This window comes from Macaca thibetana, chromosome 7 (assembly GCF_024542745.1).
Source record: "Macaca thibetana thibetana isolate TM-01 chromosome 7, ASM2454274v1, whole genome shotgun sequence".
Taxonomy (NCBI): Eukaryota; Metazoa; Chordata; class Mammalia; order Primates; family Cercopithecidae; genus Macaca; species Macaca thibetana.
Window position 1 is genome coordinate 143,057,849 of NC_065584.1, and position 20,623 is coordinate 143,078,471.

The 20,623-nt window shown below is 39.0% G+C and overlaps 1 protein-coding gene across 1 annotated transcript in view; it reads right to left on the minus strand.

The window, feature by feature from the left end:
• ADAM10 (ADAM metallopeptidase domain 10) overlaps positions 1 to 20,623 on the minus strand; it is a 159,415-nt gene that overhangs the window by 117,881 nt on the left and 20,911 nt on the right. The window contains exon 2 of the mRNA XM_050796813.1: positions 8,217 to 8,367. Within this exon, the coding sequence (XP_050652770.1) occupies positions 8,217 to 8,367 (151 nt within the window). The remainder of the gene's footprint in view (positions 1 to 8,216; positions 8,368 to 20,623) is intronic.

Sequence of the window (20,623 nt, forward strand, 5' to 3'; positions counted from 1 at the left end):
CTGTCTAGGTCACCAACTCTAGAAACTCTGGCATTAAAAACTACACCACTGGCTGGGTGCGGTGGCTCACGCCTGTAATTCCAGAACTTTGGGAGGCCGAGGTGGGCGGATCATCTGAGGTCAGGAGCTCGAGACCAGCCTGGTCAACACGGTGAAATCCCTGTGTCTACTAAAAATACAAAAATTAGCCAGGCGTGGTGGTGCATGCCTGTAATGCCAGCTACTAGGGAGGCTGAGACAGGAGAATTGCTTGAACCTGGGAGGCAGAGGTTGCAGTTAGCCAAGATTGCGCCTCTGCACTCCAGCCTGGGTGACAGAGCAAGACTCCATCTCAAAAAATAAATAAATAAATAAATAAAAATACACCACTAAACAAGCCATCAGATATAAACCTGTTTTAGATTAACTTTTAGAGAAAACAATTTCTCCGAAGAATTAAAAACAGCCAGAAAAATACTCTTACACTCTTACTTCACTCCCTCTTCAAAGGAGGAGGGAGAAAGTTGAGTTTGTATTTTAAAACAACAACAAAAACCTTCATTCCCTCTCTTCCAGGTACGCCCTGGTTAGTGCTTAAAAACATGTAAAATAGGCCGGGTGCAGTGGCTCACGCCTGTAATCCCAGCACTCTGGAAGGCCGAGGCAGGAGGATCATGTCAGGAAATCGAGACCATCCTGGACAACACGGTGAAACCCCATCTCTACTAAAAATATAAAAATTAGCTGGGTGTGGTGGCGTGTGCCTGTAGTCCCAGCTACTCGGGAGGCTGAGGCAGGAGAAGCGCTTAAACCCAGGAGGCGGAGGTTGCAGTGAGCCAAGATCACACCACTGTACCCCAGCCTGGAGAAAAACGTGGAAAATAAAATTGATATTTCATATTAAAATTATATCTAAGACACTAAACTCAAAGCAATGATCAGCTCCTAATAACCTTTAGTCATATAAAATTCATATACCCTTTCATCAAAAATATTACAGTTACTTTTAGTCATACGAAAATAACATGAACACAGATCAACTTTTCCTTTTCCTTAGGCTTCAGTTAAGTAATTCAAGTAGCCATTATCCCTTCAGATTTCTTTACAAACAGCTTTCTTGGGATTTTAATTTCCATATAAAGAGGAACCAGGCAAGAATAAAGAATATCATATCCTAGAAAATCCAATACTGAGATAAAAAGCAATGTAAAATGTACTTAAACTAATGTATGTTGCACTACACCTGACACAAAGTAGGTACTAAATAAATATTATTTTCCTTTGGGAATTTTTACTCAAATTTTGTTGGCAGAGATTTAATTACCATCAGTATTCTTTAAATTTTTGTTTTTAGACATCCATAACAATAGCATTTTTACACCATTCAAATTTATTCCCTAGCTCTTCTTTATGATCAGGCATTCATTTGTGTTCCCTAGACTCTTACATCTGCTTCTCAAAGTCTGCTGGTTTGTCTACAGATTTAAAAGGGTCCTAGGTTTCTTCTACCTGACTCATGATATAACAGAGATAAAGTCCAAGACATCTCCAGACTAACCCAACTCCAGTCAAGAACCAGCGATGGGAATATTTATGCCTTTTACAGGTTACCTAGGCCATGTTCTTGAAACCTCCACATTTCAGGAGTAGCGAGAACTCAAATCCCAAACCACAAAGAAAACTTTCAACCAAATGTCTAATCATCTGTTTTAAACAGTTTGGAAACTTACTCTTAAGGCTACAGGAAGAATTACCTTGTCAATTCAGAAAAAAACAAACTTGTATATTCTCCAAACAATTATGCTGCACTTAAGGAAAGTTTTCGGTTTCTTCCATACTATATACAAATCACATATTCGATAAAAATCATTTCTGATGTACGGACTGATGTACCCAAATACATAAACAGGCAGAAAAATATGGTTTATTACTGACTAGACAGTGTTTTAATGTTTTAAACTTAGTATACTATTTAGTAGAATTTTAAAGCAGAAAGGAGCTTAAACATTATCTTGTCTAAACTTCAAGGTTTTACTAATGAGGAAACTGAGGCTCAGAAGAAATCTCTAGATTTCACGTCAAGTCAGAAGGAAAGTCAATCAGTCTGAATAGTCTGAATTAACCACACTACTCCTTTCACTACCCAGTTTATGACTACTCCAACATATATATAAAATCACAGAATTCTTTACTAAGTGGCTTCCTACTCAAATGCAAAGTTGGTGGCTGTAAACTACCAACTCTATCAAAGACAAGTTAGCAAAGTGGTGAGAAGACCAGAAAATAAAGACAAGATGCCCATCCCAAAGTATATAATTTGGAAAACAAGATATGAAGAATGAAAAGGTTTAAACATACATATACATACAACAACAAAAATAATTCAATCTAATAGTGTATGTATACTTCCTACCAAAAAGATAAAGTATATCATAACAGACAATCATTTTAAGTAAGAGGTCTCAGATACTTCATTTTACTTATTTTTTTAACTACCACTTTGAAACGGTGTTTCAGAAAATTCCTACAAGTTCTATTAGGAAGAAGAAAGACTAGAGTGATCCCTGATGCTTCTCTTCAATGACAGGTGCAAATAAAAGGCATAAGTTAAAAAATATATATACAACATAAAAATCATACTAAAAGCTATAAAAGGGATCATTACTATACGATCTTGCAATGAAGTTTTTCTCATGCTATATTAATAACCTTGGTTAAATCTAAGACAGATATTTATTCTAATTTTCACCTATATTGATATAAGTGATATAGTGATATTCCAACATATTATATAGAATCAAAACATAAACAACATTAACCTGCATTTTACAAAAACCACATAAGCAAAATTTCTGGAAATTATAGTATGCTAAAGTACATGATGGTTAAGACAGGGATGGCCAGGCACGGTGGCTCACACATGTAATCCCAGCACTTTCGGAGGCCAAGGGAACCTGGGCAACATGGCAAAACCCCATCTCTACCAAAAAAAAAAATATATGAAAATTAACTAGGCATGGTGGTGTGTGCCTATAGTCCCAGCTACTCAGGAGACCGAGATGGGAGGATGGCTTGAGCCCAGGAGGCAAGAGTTGCAGTGAACTAAGATCTCACCACTGTACTCCAGCCTGGGCAAAAGAGCCAGGCCCTGTTTCAAAAAAAAAAGACAGGAATGGCAGGACAACACGGTATCTAAGAATAAGAGAAGGGAAATTACAACAGACAGTCCCTGATACATCACACACTTTCACATGAACATGAGGACTGAGAGAAAACAAATTTCGAACAAAAGTCCTGCATCCCACAATATGACAAATCTGCTTATTACTTAGTCATTAAGAACAACTACCAAAGAGGATGAGATAGAGTATAAAACATTTAAGAAGAAAATCTGTTTCCTAGTATCTATGTACTTAAATGTTTTGTTGGTGGTGTTTTGTTTTTTGAGACAGGGTCTCACTCTTGTCACCCAGGCTGGAGTGCAGTGGCACAACCATGACTCACGGTAGCCTCAACTTTCCGGGCTCAAGTGATCCTCCCACCTCAGCCTCCCAAGTAGCTGGGACTATAGGCATGCACCACCACACTCAGCTAAGTTTCTTCTAATCTTTCTGTAGAGTCAGGATCTTGCCATGTGGCCCAGACTGGTCTCAAACTGCTGGGCTCAAGTGATGCTCTCACCTCAGCCTACCAAAATACTGGGATTACAAGCATGAGCCACCATGTCCAGCAATTCACTCACTCAATATAGCTAAAATGACCATCCTCTACATAAAAAAGGTGAATAAGACTCACACTCTACACTTCAAGCTCACAAGGAGCATTATAAAGTTATAATGTGATAAATGCCATAACTGATATATATACAGCATTGCTAAGTGAGCAATCCAATTCATCAGAACTTATTCAGTGAAGTAATTTCTGAAACCTAGAAAAGTGATTCTTAATTTCTCAGCCAAGCTGAGAGATGTATTTTACCCTAAGATCTATTATCAAAATAGTTTAATCTTCTAATAAGTATTACTGGAGTTGTTTCCTTAATGACTGTGGCACTGACTCAAATGGTACTTTTATTTTCAAACAGCTTTAAGCTTTATTTCAAGAGCAACAGCTTTTCATAGAATTTGTTTCTTTTTTTTCTTTTTTTGAGACGGTGTCTTGCTCTGTCGCCAGGCTGGAGTGCAGTGGCGTCATCTCGGCTCACTGCAACCTCCGTGTCCCCAGTTCAAGCAATTCTCCTGCCTCAGCCTCTTGAGTAGCTGGGACTACAGGCACACACTCAGCTAATTTTTTGTATTTTAGTAGAGACAGGGTTTCACCATGTTGGCCAGGATGGCCTTGACCTCACGATCTGCCCGCCTCAGTCTCCCAAGGTGCTGGGATTACAGGCATGAACCACCACACCTAGCGATAGAATTCCTAAGAATGGACTTTCGGTTTGGAAAAATCTAAACGTTTCTTCACTTAACAGTAACATCTGTAACCATGGCATATAATATACCCTTTGTTAATCAGAAAACTTGGAAGCCATGTTGAAAGTATGTTCATGTGCTTAGATGTAAACACCACAAAAAATTACTTTAATACTTAAACATACACAGAGAGAGAGAGAGAGAGAGAGAGAGAGAGAGAGAAGCTGTGCTACTACCCAGAAATGTAAGTCATAAATGTATAAGCAAAACCCTTTCCAAGTATATTCTTCTTGGTATGTCTAAGTTAACTCCATAGTATTTAATATATTCTATTACATGTTAAATTATACTGATCAGATTCTAGGGGACTAAAGCCTACTATGTGAATGAAACGAAATAAACTCTACTTGATATTTTTTTAAAGGGTGAAATACAGATAACAATTCTAGCCACCAGGTATAAGACAGTACAATTTTGTAGGCTGGACTATAAGATAGTACACATCTTTTTTTTTTTTTTGAGATAGAGTCTTGCTCTGTTGCCCAGGCTGGAGTGCAGTGGCCGGATCTCGGCTCACTGCAAGCTTCACCTCCTGGGTTTACGCCATTCTCCTGCCTCAGCCTCCCGAGTAGCTGGGACTACAGGCGCCCGCCACCTCGCCCGGCTAGTTTTTTGTATTTTTTAGTAGAGACGGGGTTTCACCGTGTTAGCCAGGATGGTCTCGATCTCCTGACCTCGTGATCCGCCCGTCTCGGCCTCCCAAAGTGCTGGGATTACAGGCTTGAGCCACCGCGCCCGGCCTGATAGTACACATCTTATAGGCTGGACTACAAGTAACTCTAACCCAAAGTCATTTCAAAACTATATTTATTATATATTGAGCCAATCTACCTAAAAATAAAAATAAAACATATTCATATTAAATACAAAAAATAAGAATTTATAAAAATAAAATACTAATTACTACAAATTGTTATTAACAAATAATAAATAATTTATATATAGATAGAAATCCTGTTAGGAGGAGTTATAGTGTACCAAGACTAGTATTTCTTAGACGATAGAAGAGGAAGAAAGACCTAGCAGGAAATCTATAATTATACTACTCCAGTCATTTTGTAGGCCTATTTTCAAGGAAAGGGAGGAACAAGATCATCAGACCATTGCATATTTAATTAAAGTATTTTAAAAGGTAATTACAACGACCATGTTTTAGGGCACAAATTCTGAGACGGTGTGAACATATAAAAATTGGAAAAATAAACTATCTGAAATTCTAGAAAATATAGTAAGTTTGTATAGTTAAGCAGATTTGTGTTAAAAGCACCCTAAAATGGGCCAGGTATGGTGGTTCATGCCTGTAATCCCAGCACTTTGGGAGGCCAAGGTGAGCAGATCACTTGCGATCAGGAGTTTGAGACCAGCCTGGTCAACATGGTGAAACCCGTATCTACTAAAAATACAAAAATCAGTCTGGCATGGTGGTGAACACCTGTAGTCCCAGCTACTTGGGAGACTGAGGCAGGAGAATCACTTGAACCCAGAGGTTGCAGTGAGCCAAGATCATACCACTGCACTCCAGCCTGGGCAACAAAGCAAGACTCTGTCTCAAAAAAAAAAAAAATATCCTAAAGTGACCCCTATAAATGAGACCACATTACATGAGATTTCCTGGTTTCAGGTCCTTTGTTTAGTGCCTCAGCAAGAAGTTCTCCCTCCTTTGAATACCTACAGCATTTTATCTGTAATGTAACACATCATATGTGTCTTATACAATAACTTAGGCACATCTAACCGCTCCTATGAGATCTATGTTTGCTTTATGTTTCTATCACCCACAGCCTACACTAAGTAACTTTTCACTAGCAGTCAATAAACATTTTTTTGGACAACTATATGGCAGCCCACTCACTCATGCAAACCCTCTCGCTTTCCTGACTCTCTCTCACTCACTGACACACACACAAAGGAGCTAGGGATTTAGTTCTGCCATTTATTCAATATGAATTACATGATATAGCTAACAAAAATCTGATTATTAGGAATAGATATTCAAGCCAAAAGCAGCTAAAATCTTCTCCTTTTGACAGTCAAATCGTATTTGGTATATATTAATATAATTAATAATACTAAATATATTGAGATGCTCATTAAAAACAGTAAGACTAATGATTGCTTGTAATTTCATAGTACATACTAATAAAGAAAGAGTAATTTTAAAACATCTGAAGGATCATAAAAATTTACATAAACTGCTGCCACTAAAATGTTTATCTAGAAGTAAAGACCCTGAAATAAACCTTTTTCCCTCCTTCAAATAAATATTTTATAACTTGAAAGTAATTTTTTCAACAATAATCATTACTTTTGTAATATGGAGAATCATTAATTTAAGTAACACATTTATTTCCATGTACAAAATACTTTTAAGTTTTATAGCATTCCTAATTATCAGATTTTTCATCCATTAAAATGTTTTTTAAGCACATGTACCATATGTGCCATATAATAGATAATACCAAATAGTAGCCAGGATGCCTGTGAGGAACAGAAAACACAGTTATGGAAAAATTAATAAGAAGTACCCACAAAAAGGAAGAGAGCACAAATGAAGATGCCAATGATTCCGATAAGCAATTTTAAAGTTTAGAGGGAATTAAAAAGTAAAGCGTCTAAGAGGCAGAAGTTGAATTGTACATTAAAAGATGATCAGGATTTAGGACAAATGACACAGAGAACAAAGTTTACGTGGTATATTCAGTGACTAGAAGATCATTCTGGGTGAAACAGACACTTGATGCTGGGAAGTAAAACAAAGTAAGTTTACAATAATAGACTAGGATTAATTTACAGAGAAACTAAAGTCAAATTAAGAAAATCTGGCTAACAATCATTAATTGAAGACTTTAGAGCAATAAGCTGACATGAAAAAGTAAGTATTTAGAGAAAAGTCATCTCATAGCAGTAGAATAGCTTTAACGATAAACAGAGTGGAAGCTGGGAAACTTACTGGGAAGTGAATACTACAGTAATCAATCAGGGTTACATCATTAGAAAAAGTACAAAAGGAATAGATTTAATAATTACACATAAGATAGAGAGGGCTTCACAAAGCTCTCCAAGATTCTGTAAGAGTCCCTAATAGATAGAGGAAAAAAAAGGGGTGTTTAGCCAGGTCTCAGTAAAATCAGTGCCGTGTAAGCTATTTAACTTCTCTGAGCCTTAGTTTCCTCGGATGTAAAAACCTATTTACCTGTGTCTGGATGTTGAGAAGATTAAACAAGAAAATGCATATAAAGTATCTAGAACACAACAGGTACTCAAAAAGTGATTTTTTTAAACTTCTCTCCCTTGACTCCCCTTTATCACTTAACAATTCTGACTGAGAATCGAACAATACAGCAGGTAATCTGTCTACCAGCTGTCATTTTAGAACTGGTAAAACTGAGTAAATGATGTATTCAATGGCATACAAGTAGTTACCTTCACTGCTGGCACCAGTAGATAGATATATTGACCATAAAACATACAAAGTAGTAAGAAACTATGAACACAGAAACTTCTTTAAAGACATATCTTTTACTAACGTAAGATCTGATTCATAAATTCAAAAACATTTAAATTTGACTGTTTCCTCAACAATATAAAAGGGCAATCCATTTTAAAATAAGTCATTTTCTAATGCATATACCAAATTCCAGTGGAAATGGAATTTCCAAATGAAGACCTTGCATTAGAGAAGGAAAATTAAGGATATAAATTTCTTCTTCAACTTAGATTGAACACAGAGGAACTTCAGACACAGTCAGCAATAAATTCACTCACCTTCCATGGGCATGGAAATCTAGACGTAAAAATTGGTCCTCATGTGAGACTGCTCTTTTGGCACGCTGGTGTTTTTGGTGTAATGAATCCACATTGTAAGATAATCCTTCATAATGTCTAATATATTTATTTAAAGGATTCCCGTACTGACCTATAAAAAATAAACAACAGTCGGAATTAGTATCATCTTGAAGACCCCTTCTAGTTCTAACATGATTCATGTATCTATGAATATGTATGAAACAATTTCTCCCTAATCCCAGCACTATTACGAATTCTCCATTAACACATATATTATTAAAACTTATCATGACAGTAATTCCAACCGCACACACACGTTTGGATGTTTGCCGTAAGTTTGTTTTAGATGTCCTTTATCAAGCTGAGCAAGTTCTCTTCTATTCACATTTTGCTGATAAAAACTATCAGGGCCAGGTGCAGTGGCTCACTCCTGTAATCCTAGCATTTTAGGAGGCTGAGATGGGAGGACTGCTTGAGGCCAGGAATTCGAGACCAGCCTGGTCAACATAGCAAGACCTCATCCCTAATAAAAATAAAAATAAATAAAAATAAACAAAAAGTACAAAAATAAATAAAAAGTTAAAAGAAAACTATCAGGAATAAATGCTTATTTCTGTACCTGCTCTTTCTGCATCTATTAAGATGATCATATTTTTTTCTTTTTAATTTATTAATATGGTGAATTAAATTTACTGATTTTTGAATGTTAAGCCAACCTTGCATTCCTGAGATAAACCCTACTTGGTCATATTGTCAGATTCAATTTACTGTAATTTTGTTTAGAATTTTGTTATCTGTGTTCAGGGGATATACTGGCTTACAGTTTCTTTTCTTGTACTATCTTTGTCAAGTTTTGGTATTGGGGTAAAAAAATGTGTTGAGAAGTATTACCTCTTCTTCAATTCTCTGGACAAATTTATGTAGAATGAGTGCTCAGTCTGGGGCTAATTATTTCCCACTACTGAGACAAGACCTATCTCAATAGTCTATCCAATGCTCCATGAACTGAGTTCTTCCAGTCTACCTGGTAAAAAAAAAAGGCACTACTTACAGCCCTATCTGAGCACCAGGTACCATTCAATCTAATCTTTTGGGATGATTCTTGAGCCTCAGGTAGTTTCCTCATAGGAGCTGATCAGAGCTCTGCTAAACACTACAGTGGAAGTCTCTGCAGATCTCAGGGATCCTCTGTGCAGCTCTCTCTTCACCCTGATATTCTGTCTGTGAACTCCAGCCACTTTGGTCTTCATCTCTTCAGCTGAGGGAGTTCACTGGACTCTACCTAGGTTCCCTCTCATAGCACAACCCAGAAATCTCTCAAGGCAGAAAGCTGGCACAAAGGGCCAACCTTATTGTTTCGCCACTCAGGGTCCCTCACTACCTGATGACCAATACCTTAAAAATCATTGTTTCACCGGGCGCAGTGGCTCACGCTTATAATTCCAGCACTTTGGGAGGCCGAGGCAGGTGGATCGCCTAGGGTCAGGAGTTCAAGACCAGCCTGACCAAGATGGTGAAACCCAATCTCTACTAAAAATACAAAAACTAGCGGGGTGTGGTAGTGGGTGCCTATAAACCTAGCTACTCAGAAGGCTGAGGCAGGAGAATCGCTTGAAGCCGGGAGGCAGAGGTTGTAGTGAGCCGAGATCAAGATCACACCTCTGCACTCCAGCCTGGGCGACAAGAGTGAAACTGTTTCAAAAAAAAAAAAAAAAAGGCCGGGCATGGTGGCTCACGCCTGTAATCCCAGCACTCTGGGAGGCCGAGGTGGGTGGACCACGAGGTCAAGAGATGGAGACCATCCTGGCTAACACAGTGAAACCCTGTCTCTACTAAAAAATACAAAAAATTAGCCAGGCATGGTGGCCGTGCCTGTAGTCCCAGCTACTCGGGAGGCTGAGGCAGGACAATGGCTTCAACCTGAGAGGCAGAGCTTGCAGTGAGCCAAGATTGCGCCACTGTACAACAGCCTGGGTGACAGAGCAAGACTCCATCTCAAAAAAAAAAAAAAAAAAAAGCCATTGTCTTTCTGTATTTTTCCTGGTTTCCTTGTTTCCTTTCAGGCAGGAATGTAAACTTGGTCCTTATTTCTCCATCTTCAAGAGAAGCAAAAAAAAAAAAGTGATTCTTTGACAAATCAAGTAAAATTTTTAACTAAAGAAAACTGTTGTCTTTTATAAAACAAATAAGTATTCTAAAAATGGTTCATCTATTACCCAACACTAAATTTTGTAATCCAACACCAAATTTTCTGTTTATGCACTAAGTGGTTAAGGGCATAAACTCCGATGTCAGATTATCTGGGTTCACGTTCTAGGATTTGTTGGACAACGATGTGAATATACTTAACACTACTGAAGTGTATACTTAGAAATGGTTAAGACAGTACATTTTACCTTAAGCATTTTTTACCAGAATGAAAAAAAAAAATGATCTGGGTTTGAATACCACTACCTTCAGTTATTAGAACAGAAAACTACTCAGGTTCAGTCTCCCATCCATAAAATGAAGACACTAGAGTAGCTCTCTTTTAAGACTCACAGATTAAATGATTTAAACCACGTGTGACAATTAATATTAGAGAGCCTACCAAAGAGGCAAGGTTCAATAAATTATCCATCATCATCATCTCTACCCCCTTCCTCCTTTTCTTCCTTCTCCCACATTTGCCTTTCAGACCAATATACACACATCGAAGCCAAGAATTCAGGAATAAAAAAATAAAACTGGGTTGAATTCTGATACTTCCTAGCCATAACCACATGAGCTAGGTAATTTTTCAACTTTTTTAAATCTCAGGAGGTAGTTTTTTAATCTGTAAAATGGAGACAACAATGCCTACCTTAAATGCATGCAAAAAGCTCATGAGCACAAAGAACGGCATAAAAGGACAATTCAACTTAAACTATTACTGAGTTACTTCTTCCTCCTCTTGAACGCACTCCTCCCAAGAGAGGTGAGAGGAATGAGTCCAAAACTATCTTCACAAGTAGCAAAGAAATTACAGTGAAGCCAATTCTAAGAGATAATAAAACCCACTAGCATGGAACTTTTAAAAATCAAGACTAAATAATAGAATCAAATATACCAATGCATCTTCTGTATCCTTTAAACATACTTATAAATGTAGTATACTTGAGTTTAGCAAAAAATAAGAAATCAAGAATGGGGAAGTATGAGAACTTCTGAATAATTTCTTCCATTTTGAAAATTTCCACTGGATAACTGAATTGGATTTAAGTGGTCTGAGTTGCCATAGCACAAGCTTGGCTTTGTAGAACTGTGGATTCCACTCCTTTTTCAGCACCAAAGGCATCAAGCTGGTTTTTATTTCTGTCTCTGGTGCTAAATTAGGAAAAAGTCAAGTTTTTAAGTCACAGTTCAGAAAAAGTATTTTGTCACTTCTGATAATTTAAAACAATAACTATTGCTGTTCTAGCGAAGCATGCACGACAAAAGCTCAACTATTTACACAGCTGAAATTCTACTGGGAGAGTTATTAAACAGAGTCATCTTTTCTCTGTCCCACATACAAATAAATTATATAAAAGCAACATAATATTCACTTTCACTGGCAAAAGACCTGAGTAATGATTTTCTGAATCTTTGTAACTGCGATAGAACATGATTCACAGGGTTTAATTGGGAAACTTAAAAACACTTCCCAGCGACACACAGTTACCAAGTCCATCTCATTATCATCTTCTATATAAGACCTATGAATGTTCATCTTAATTATGCCTAAATATCAGCATTTGTGTAATCTCAGTATTGCAAAAAAAAAAAAAGAAAAACTTACATTAAGATAATGCATGAAATCAAATTACGTAGTTTCTATTCCCCAATACTTAACGAAGAGGGAAATAAGGGGGCCGTGGGTAGAGGATAAAGCAGCCTACCTGCCCCTCCGCCCCCACTCCACACACACACAGAACAAACTTCAAGAACTGAAACCGGGTCAGATGCAGTGGCCCACACCTGTAATCCCAATACTTTGGGAGGCCAAAGTGGGAGGATCACTTGAGTCCAGGAGTTCGAGACTAGCCTAGGCAACACAGAAAGGCCACTGTCTCTACAAAAAAATTAAAAACTAGCCAAGTGGCCAGGCGTGGTGGCTCACACCTGTAGTCCTCCCAGCACTTTGGGAGGCCGAGGGGGGTGAACTGCTTGAGGTCAGGAGTTCAAGACCCGCCTGGCCAACATGGTGAAACCCCATCTCTGCTAAAAATACAAAAAGTAGCTGGGCATGGTGGCGGGTGCCTGTAAGCCCAGCTACTCGAGAGGCTGAGGCAGGAGAATCGCTTAAACCCGGGAGACGAATGTTCAAGTGAGCCAAAACCGTGCCATTGCAATCCAGCCTAGGTGACAAGAGCAAAACTCTGTCTCAATAAATAAATAAATATCAATAAATAAATACATATATAAATAATAGGCCAGCATGGTGGCTCACGCCTGTAATCCCAGCACTTTGAAAGGCTGAGGCAAGTGGATCACCTGAGGTCAAGAGTTCAAGGCCAGCCTGGCCAACACAGTGAAACCCCAGTCTCTACTAAAAATACAAAACTTAGCCTGGCATGGTGGCGTGCGCCTATAACCCCAGCGACTCAGGAGGCTGAGGCAGAAGAATCACTTGAACCCAGAAGGTGGAGGTTGCAATGAGCCAAGATTGCACCACTGCACTTCAGCCAGGGTGACAAAAGCAAAACTCCATCGCAAAAAAAAATAATAATAATAATAAATAAAAATAACTAAATAAATAAATAATAAAAACTAGGCAGGCATGATGGTATGCACCTGTAATCCAAGCTACCCAAGAGGCTGAGGGAGTATCACTTAATCCCAAGTGTTCAAGGCCACAGTGAGCTATGATAATGGCCCACTGCACTCCAGTCTAGGTGACACAGACCCCATCTCAAAAAAAAAAAAAAAAAAAAACAAAAAAAGAACTAAAATCAAATAAAAAAAGATAAGCAATTTGGCTGATACATGCTCATGAATGTCAGTTCCCTTCCCAACTTCATGCTCTGTAACATTATGTTGGTAGCTTGAAATCAGCCACAAAGGGAGTATTTACACCACCGAAACTGACATTGAAAAGGCAACAAATTCGAGAATTTTTTTTTTTTTTTTGGACAAGGTCTCGCTTTGTTGCCCAGGTGGAGTGCAGTAGCACTATCAAGGCTCACTGCAGCCTTGACCTCCAGGCCTCAGGGGATTCTCCTACATCAGCCTTCCCAGTAGCTGGGGCTACAGGCATGCACCACTATGTCTGGCTAACTTTTGTATTTCTTGTAGAGATAGGGTCTCACTGTGTTGACCAGGCTGGTCTCAAACTCCTGGGCTCAAGCAATCCTCCTGCCTCAGCCTTCCAAAATGCTGGGATTACAGGTGTGAGCCACCGTACCCAGCCAAATCAGAGGATTTTTTTTTTTCTTTTTTTCAAGAGAGTGTGCTAAATACAACACTGGTCATAACCTAATAATATAATCTTTCAAACAGACAGCCAAGAAAGGAAACAATATTTTAATGAAAATGTGGAAAAGCATGGCACACTGGACTTCTGATGTTGCCCCTAGCCCTCAGATGCCACACAATTCACTTATTTAAAAATCTCAAGAGAATGGAGTCTTGGAATTCTCAAAAAAATTATATATGATCACGGCCCCATGACTGCAGAAAAGTGAATAAAACACAAAATAATCAGCCCCTCAAACTATGATTTGAAGGGGAAAAAAAATACACTGGTCTCAGAGGCAGAAAGAAAAGTAAAAAGAAATCACAAGCCAAGCACAGTGGCTCATGCCTGTAATCCCAGCACTTTGGGAAGCTGAGGTGGGTAGATCACCTGAGGTCAGGAGTTTGAGACCAGCCTGGGCAACACAGTGATGAAACCCATAGTGAAACCCATAGTGTCTACTAAAAATACAAAAAAATTAGCCAGGTGTGGTGACAGGTGCCTGTAATCCCAGCTACTTGGGACGCTGAGATAGGAGAATGGCTTGAACCCAGGAGACAGAGGTTGCAGTGAACAGACGTCATGCCACTGCACTCCCACCTGGGCAAGAAGAGCCTCCGTCTTTAAAAAAAAAAAAAAGTCACCCACTTTATATCATAGCAAAAAGAGTATCTGGGCAGAGAAGATCCACACAACCATGAACATAACATTGTAAAAACACACTAGAAAACAAAAAAAACATGAAAGAAACAATAAAAGGAAAATAGAAAAAGAATCCTATTGAGAAGAAAATAAAAGACATTTGGAAACAATCCTAGACAAAGCAGAGTTAGTCTTAGATGATATTAAGAAATTCATATTGGCTAGACGCGATGGCTCACACCTGTAATCCCAGCACTCTGGGAGGCCGAGGTGGGCGGATCACCTGAGATCAGGAGTTCGAGACCAGCCTGGCCAACATGGTAAAACTCTGTCTCCACTTGGGAGACTGAGGCACAATTGCTTGAACCCAGGTGGCGGAGGTTGCAATGAGTCGAAATCGCGCCACTGCACTCCAGACTAGACAACAGAGCGAGACTCCGTCTCAAAAAAAAAAAAAGAGAGAGAGAGAGAGAAATTCATATTAATTTTTCTTAGTACAACAACATTGTGATTATGGAAGAGGAGAATTTTCTAAATTTGGGAGGGTACATTTTAAATATTTAAGGGTAAAATGACATGATGTCCACAATTCACACTAGAGTGACTCTAGGGTGGGAGACAGGGTAAAAAGAAAAAATATGCGAATTATTAAATCACTAGCCACTTCAGGAGTAACAGAGACTGAATTTAGCCTACCACTATAAACAATTAGAAAACTAGACAAAGATGTGACAAGAGAAACAAATGAAGTGAGATCTACTACAACTGGCCAAGGTTGTTTGGCCTGGAGACTGTTGCAAGCAGTCTCCAGGCCAAACAGCAGGGAACCAAGAGCCTGAAGGTTCCACTTAATTGAGACAGACCTCTGAGTTCAGGGAGATCAGGTATTTAGAATCTATGGGCCAGAGTGTCAGAAAGCAGGAACCTGAACAGAGAGAGAGCTCCAGCCACCTCAAGTGAGGGTTCCCTAAGGGTTTGGCTGACTACTGATCTAAGCATGTGAGAGAATAAACTATCCCGCCTCAGAAAAAATGAACCACCAGCAGAAGGAAGCAAAACAATCCTCAAAGCTCACACAAGGGCTGGGCAATGTTCATATTCCTACCGTCTAGAGAAGACCTTGTGATGCATGGAGCATTGCTACAGTCCTCAGAAAAATAACACCTTACTAGTGGAGTGAAATTAGCCACAGAGGCTGGGCACGGTGGTTCACACCTATAATCCCAGCACTTTGGGAGGCCAAAGCAGGTGGACTGCTTGAGCCCAGGAGTTCAACTCTACTAAAAAATACAAAAATTAGCTGGGCAGAGTGGCACATGCCTACAGTCCCAGCTACTCGAGAGGCTGAGGTGGGAGGATTGCTTGAAGCCCAGGAAGTCAAAGCTGCAGTGAGCTATGATCGTGCCACCACACTCCAGCCTGGGCAACAGAGCAAGACCCTGTCTCAAAAATAAACAAACAAACAAACAAATAAAAAGTATTTATTACACGAATATGAAAAATAAAAGAAAACTAGTCAGGCGTGGTAGTGCATGCCTGCAGTCCCAGCACTTTGGGAGGCTAAGTCAGGAGGATTCTTCAAGGCCAAGAAGTTCAAGATCAGCTGGGCAATATAGCAAGACCTTGTCTCTACAAAAAAAAAAAAAAGTAAAACTTAGCCAAGCATTTTTATTGCACACCTGTAATCCCAGCTACTCAGGAGGCTGAGGCAGGAGGTTTGCTTGAGCCCAGGAGTCCGAGGTTGCAGCAAACTATGATCACAACAGCCTCAGCAACAAAGTGAGACCCTGTCTCAAAAATTAAAATTAAAATTAAAAATATAAATAAATAAAAACCACATAAAGGCATGTCATAAGCTAATGACTAAAAACTAGAGAGAAAAAAATCTTAAAATCATTTGTGGGTAGGTAAGCACCAATGAAGCCAGAAAAAAAGACACATTTTATAAACAGAGGGACAAAGATAAAACTGACAGCACACTCTATGTTAAGTCAGAAGAAAATGGAGCAACATATTTAAAGTACTACAAGAAAAAAATAACTTTATCAACCTAAGATTCTATAGCCAGTGAAAATAACTTTCACAAATGAAGGTGGGAAGAGGAGGTAAAACAAAGCCCTTTTGGGTTTCAAAGCTTCCAATGCATCACTAGTAGCCTCCATTAATAGAAATGATAAAGTTTTTCAGACAGAAGGAATAATACCAAATGGAAATCTACATTGATGCAAATAATAGTGACAGAAATAATGAATATATAAGAAAATAAAAAGGATTTCTTTTTCTCATTTTTAATCTCTTTTAAAGTTAAGTGAATATATTTTTTAAAACACAATCTACTGTGGAATTTATGACACACAGAATTAAAATGTGTAACAATAACAGCACAAAACAGAGGAGAAATGCAGTGTACATACACTCTATAAGAAGTGAAATAATATTTGAAAGTATACAGTGATAAGTTAAGCTATTATACACTCTGAACAACCTTTAAAAAATACAACAGGTGCCAGGCGCGGTGGCTCACGCCTGTAATCCCAGCACTTTGGGAAGCCGAGGCGGGCTGATCACGAGGTCAGGAAATTGAGACCATCCTGGCTAACACCGTGAAACCCCGTCTCTACGAAAAATACAAAAAATTAGCTGGGTGGCGGGAGCCTGTAGTCCCAGCTACTAGGGAGGCTGAGGCAGGAGAATGGAATGAACCCGGGAGGCGGAGCTTGCAGTGAGCCGGGATGGCACCACTGCACTCCAGCCTGGGTGACAGAGCGAGACTCCACCTCAAAAAACAAACAAACAAACAAAACAAAACAAAACAAAACAAGTATATCATAAAGCCAATAGCAGAGATAAAACTGAATCATTTTTAAGTATGTATTGGGAGGTCGAGGCGGGTGGATCACTTGAAGTGAGGAGTTCGAGACCAGCCTAGCCAACATGTGAAACCCCGTCTCTATTAAAAATACAAAAATTAGCAGGGCATGGTGGCGGGTGCCTGTAATCCCAGCTACTCAGGAGGCTAAGGCATGAGAATCGCTTAAACCCAGGAGGCAGAGGTTGCAGTGAGCCGAGATCGCGCCACTGCACTCCAGCCTGGGTGACAGAGCGAGACTCAGTTTCCAAAAACAAAAGAGAAACAAAAAAAAAGTATATTACTCCTGAGAAATGCAGGAAAAAGAACTATGCACAGATGGAATAGAAAACAAATAGAAAGATGATAGTTTAAAACTCAGCCATATGAATAATCACATTAAAAGTAAATGATCTAGCTGAGTACAGTAGTATGCACCTGTGGTCCCAGCAACTCAGGATAATGAGGTGGGAGGATTGCTTGAGCCTAAGAGTTTGGTGCTGCAATGCACTATGATAACATTTGTGAATGACCACTGCATTCCAGCCTGGAAAACAGAGAGAGACCCCCATCTCCAAAAGAAAGGAAAGGAAAGGAAAAGGAGAAGGGGAAGGGAAGGGGACGCAGAAGGGAAAGTAAATGATATAACGTAACAATTAAAAGGCAAAAGCTGTCTTTATATATATTTTTGTTTGTTTGTTTTTTAAGAGACAGGGTCTTACTCATTGCCCAGGCTGGAATGTAGTGACATGATTATAGCTCATTGTACCCACCACCTCCTAGGTTCAAGCAGCCCTGTCACCTTAGCCTTCCAAGTAACTGGAAACTGGTGCACCACCACGCCATGCCTGGCTAATCTTTTTTTTTTTTTTTTTTTCCGGAAACGGCGTTTTGCTTGTTGCCCAGGCTGCAGTGCAATGGCGCGATCTCGGCTTACTGCAATCTCCCACTCCCAGGTTCAAGTGATTCTCCTGCCTAAGCCTCCCCAGTAGCTGGGATTACAGGCATGCACCACCACGCCCAGCTAATTTTTGTATTTTTAGTAGAGACTTCACCAGGTTGGCCAGGTTGGTCTCAGACTCCTGACCTAAGGTGATCCACCCACCTCGGCCTCCCAAAGTGATGGGATTACAGGTGTGAGCCACCGTGCCCAGTCTGGCTAATCTTTTTTATTTTTTGTAGAAATGGGGACTCACTATGTTGCCTAGGCTGGTCTTGAACACCTGGTATTAAGTAATCCTACTGGCTTGGCCTCCTAAAGTTCTGGGATTACAGGCATGAGATGACACGCCAGCCTTGTTATTTTTTTAAAAAGGGAAATGTTAATATATGCTAACAGACACAAAAATAAAGATGAGTTAAAGTAAAAAGGATGGGGAAATATATAACATCCAAACCCTAATCCAAAGAAAGCTGGAGTGGCTATAATAATAGCTGAAAAAGCAAACTTCAAAACAAAACAAAAAAATTATAAGGGATAAAGAGGGACATTTCATAATTCAAGAAGAGAACATAACAAGCCTAAAGATGTATGTACATAACAGAGCTTCAAAGTATGTGAAGAAAAAGTTGATAGAACAGAAAAAAGTAGACTCTGTAACTAGAGTTGGAAATCATACCACTCCTTTCTGAACAAGTAGACAAAAAAAATCAGTAAGATTACTAAAAACTTAAACACAAAGAACTTGACTGGATAGATAGAATATATTTCTTTTTAAGGGCACATGGAACAGTCACAAAGATAGACCTTAATCCTAGGCCACAAAGCATGTTTCCATACATTTTAAAAGACTAAAATCTAAGAGTATGTTTTCTGACTACAGTAGAATTAAGTCAGTAACAGATATGCAGAAAATCCCCAAATATTAGGAATTTACAATTCTAAGTAGTTCATGGGTCAAAGAAGAAATCAAAAGGAAATTAGAAAGTATTCTGAATTGGCCGGGCGCGATGGCTCAAGCCTGTAATCCCAGCACTTTGGGAGGCCGAGACGGGTGGATCACGAGGTCAGGAGATCGAGACCATCCTGGCTAACACAGTGAAACCCCGTCTCTACTAAAAAATACAAAAAACTAGCCGGGCGAGGTGGTGGGCGCCTGTAGTCCCAGCTACTCGGGAGGCTGAGGCAGGAGAATGGCGTTTGCAGTGAGCTGAGATCCGGCCACTGCACTCCAGCCTGGGCGACAGAGTAAGACTCCGTCTCCAAAAAAAAAAAAAAAAAAAAAAAGTATTCTGAATTGACTGCAAATAGTCCAGGGAGCTTTTTGGATTGATAGAAATGTTCTATGATTATGGAGGTAGTTATACAAGTAAATACATTTCTCAAAATTCATAAATTTGTACACTTAAAAAACTGTTGAATTTTATTGTATGTAAACTATATCTCAAAAAAGCTGACTAGATTTTTTTTTTAATAAAAATATTGAGGCCAGGTATGGTGGCTCACACCTTTAAGCCCAGCATTTTGGGAGGCCAAGGAGGACAGTTTAAGGTGAGTCATTCGAGACCAGCCTAGGCAACATAATGAGATTCCATCTCTATTTTTAAGAAAAAAGAAAAATGTCGCTTCAAAGTGATAGGTATATGGGTTTCTGACCTTCCTACCTTTTTCCTAAGATAGAAAATTTATAAAAGTTACAAAAGTTACAAAATTTCTCTAAGTTATAAAATTTTTTAAAAGGGGCCAGGATCAAAAACAAAGACAAATCAAAAAGACAATTCAAAATATTTCAACTTATCTTCTCAGTAAAATAAATGAAGTTAACATTCTACTTACTTCCAATACTAAGCAGCCTGTAATGATTCGGTATTAATATTTCTACATAACTGTAGTTTGCTAATAGGACATAAGTAGTAAGAGATGGGGAAATAAAAGATTAAATGACAACCGGTGACTACAGGTCTTAAAAGAACACTGGGGGAAACCAACATCAAGGCAAAATATCCATTGAGAAAAGAGCAACTAAACCATTTTCAAGAACTACTTAGAAGACCAGAAGGTCCAACTCAAAACTGAAGCTAAAGTAAAAGAAAATATGAGCCATGTGTAGTGGCTCACACATGTAATCCCAGCACTTTGGGAGGCTGAGGCAGAAGAATTGCTTGAGCCCAGGAGTTTGAAACCAGCCTGGGCAACATAGCAAGACACTGTCTCTATGTTTTAAAAAAAGAAAGAAAAGAAAATATGGAGGCGTACTACTCATCATGTGTTCAACTAACAAGTTCTTTCAACTATTACCACTGAGACTGGAAATTATGTTTATGGATGTTTACGTCTTTATCCAATTAAATCTTTTTCCGTGTCTAGCATTTTGCAATTTTCTGAACACAGAACCTTGTTAATTCAAACTGTGTTTCAGCTACTAACAGCATAGGTATCTCCAGGAAAAGTGCTAGCAATGCTGAATCTTAGGCTCCCCGCAGATCTACTGACCGCACAAG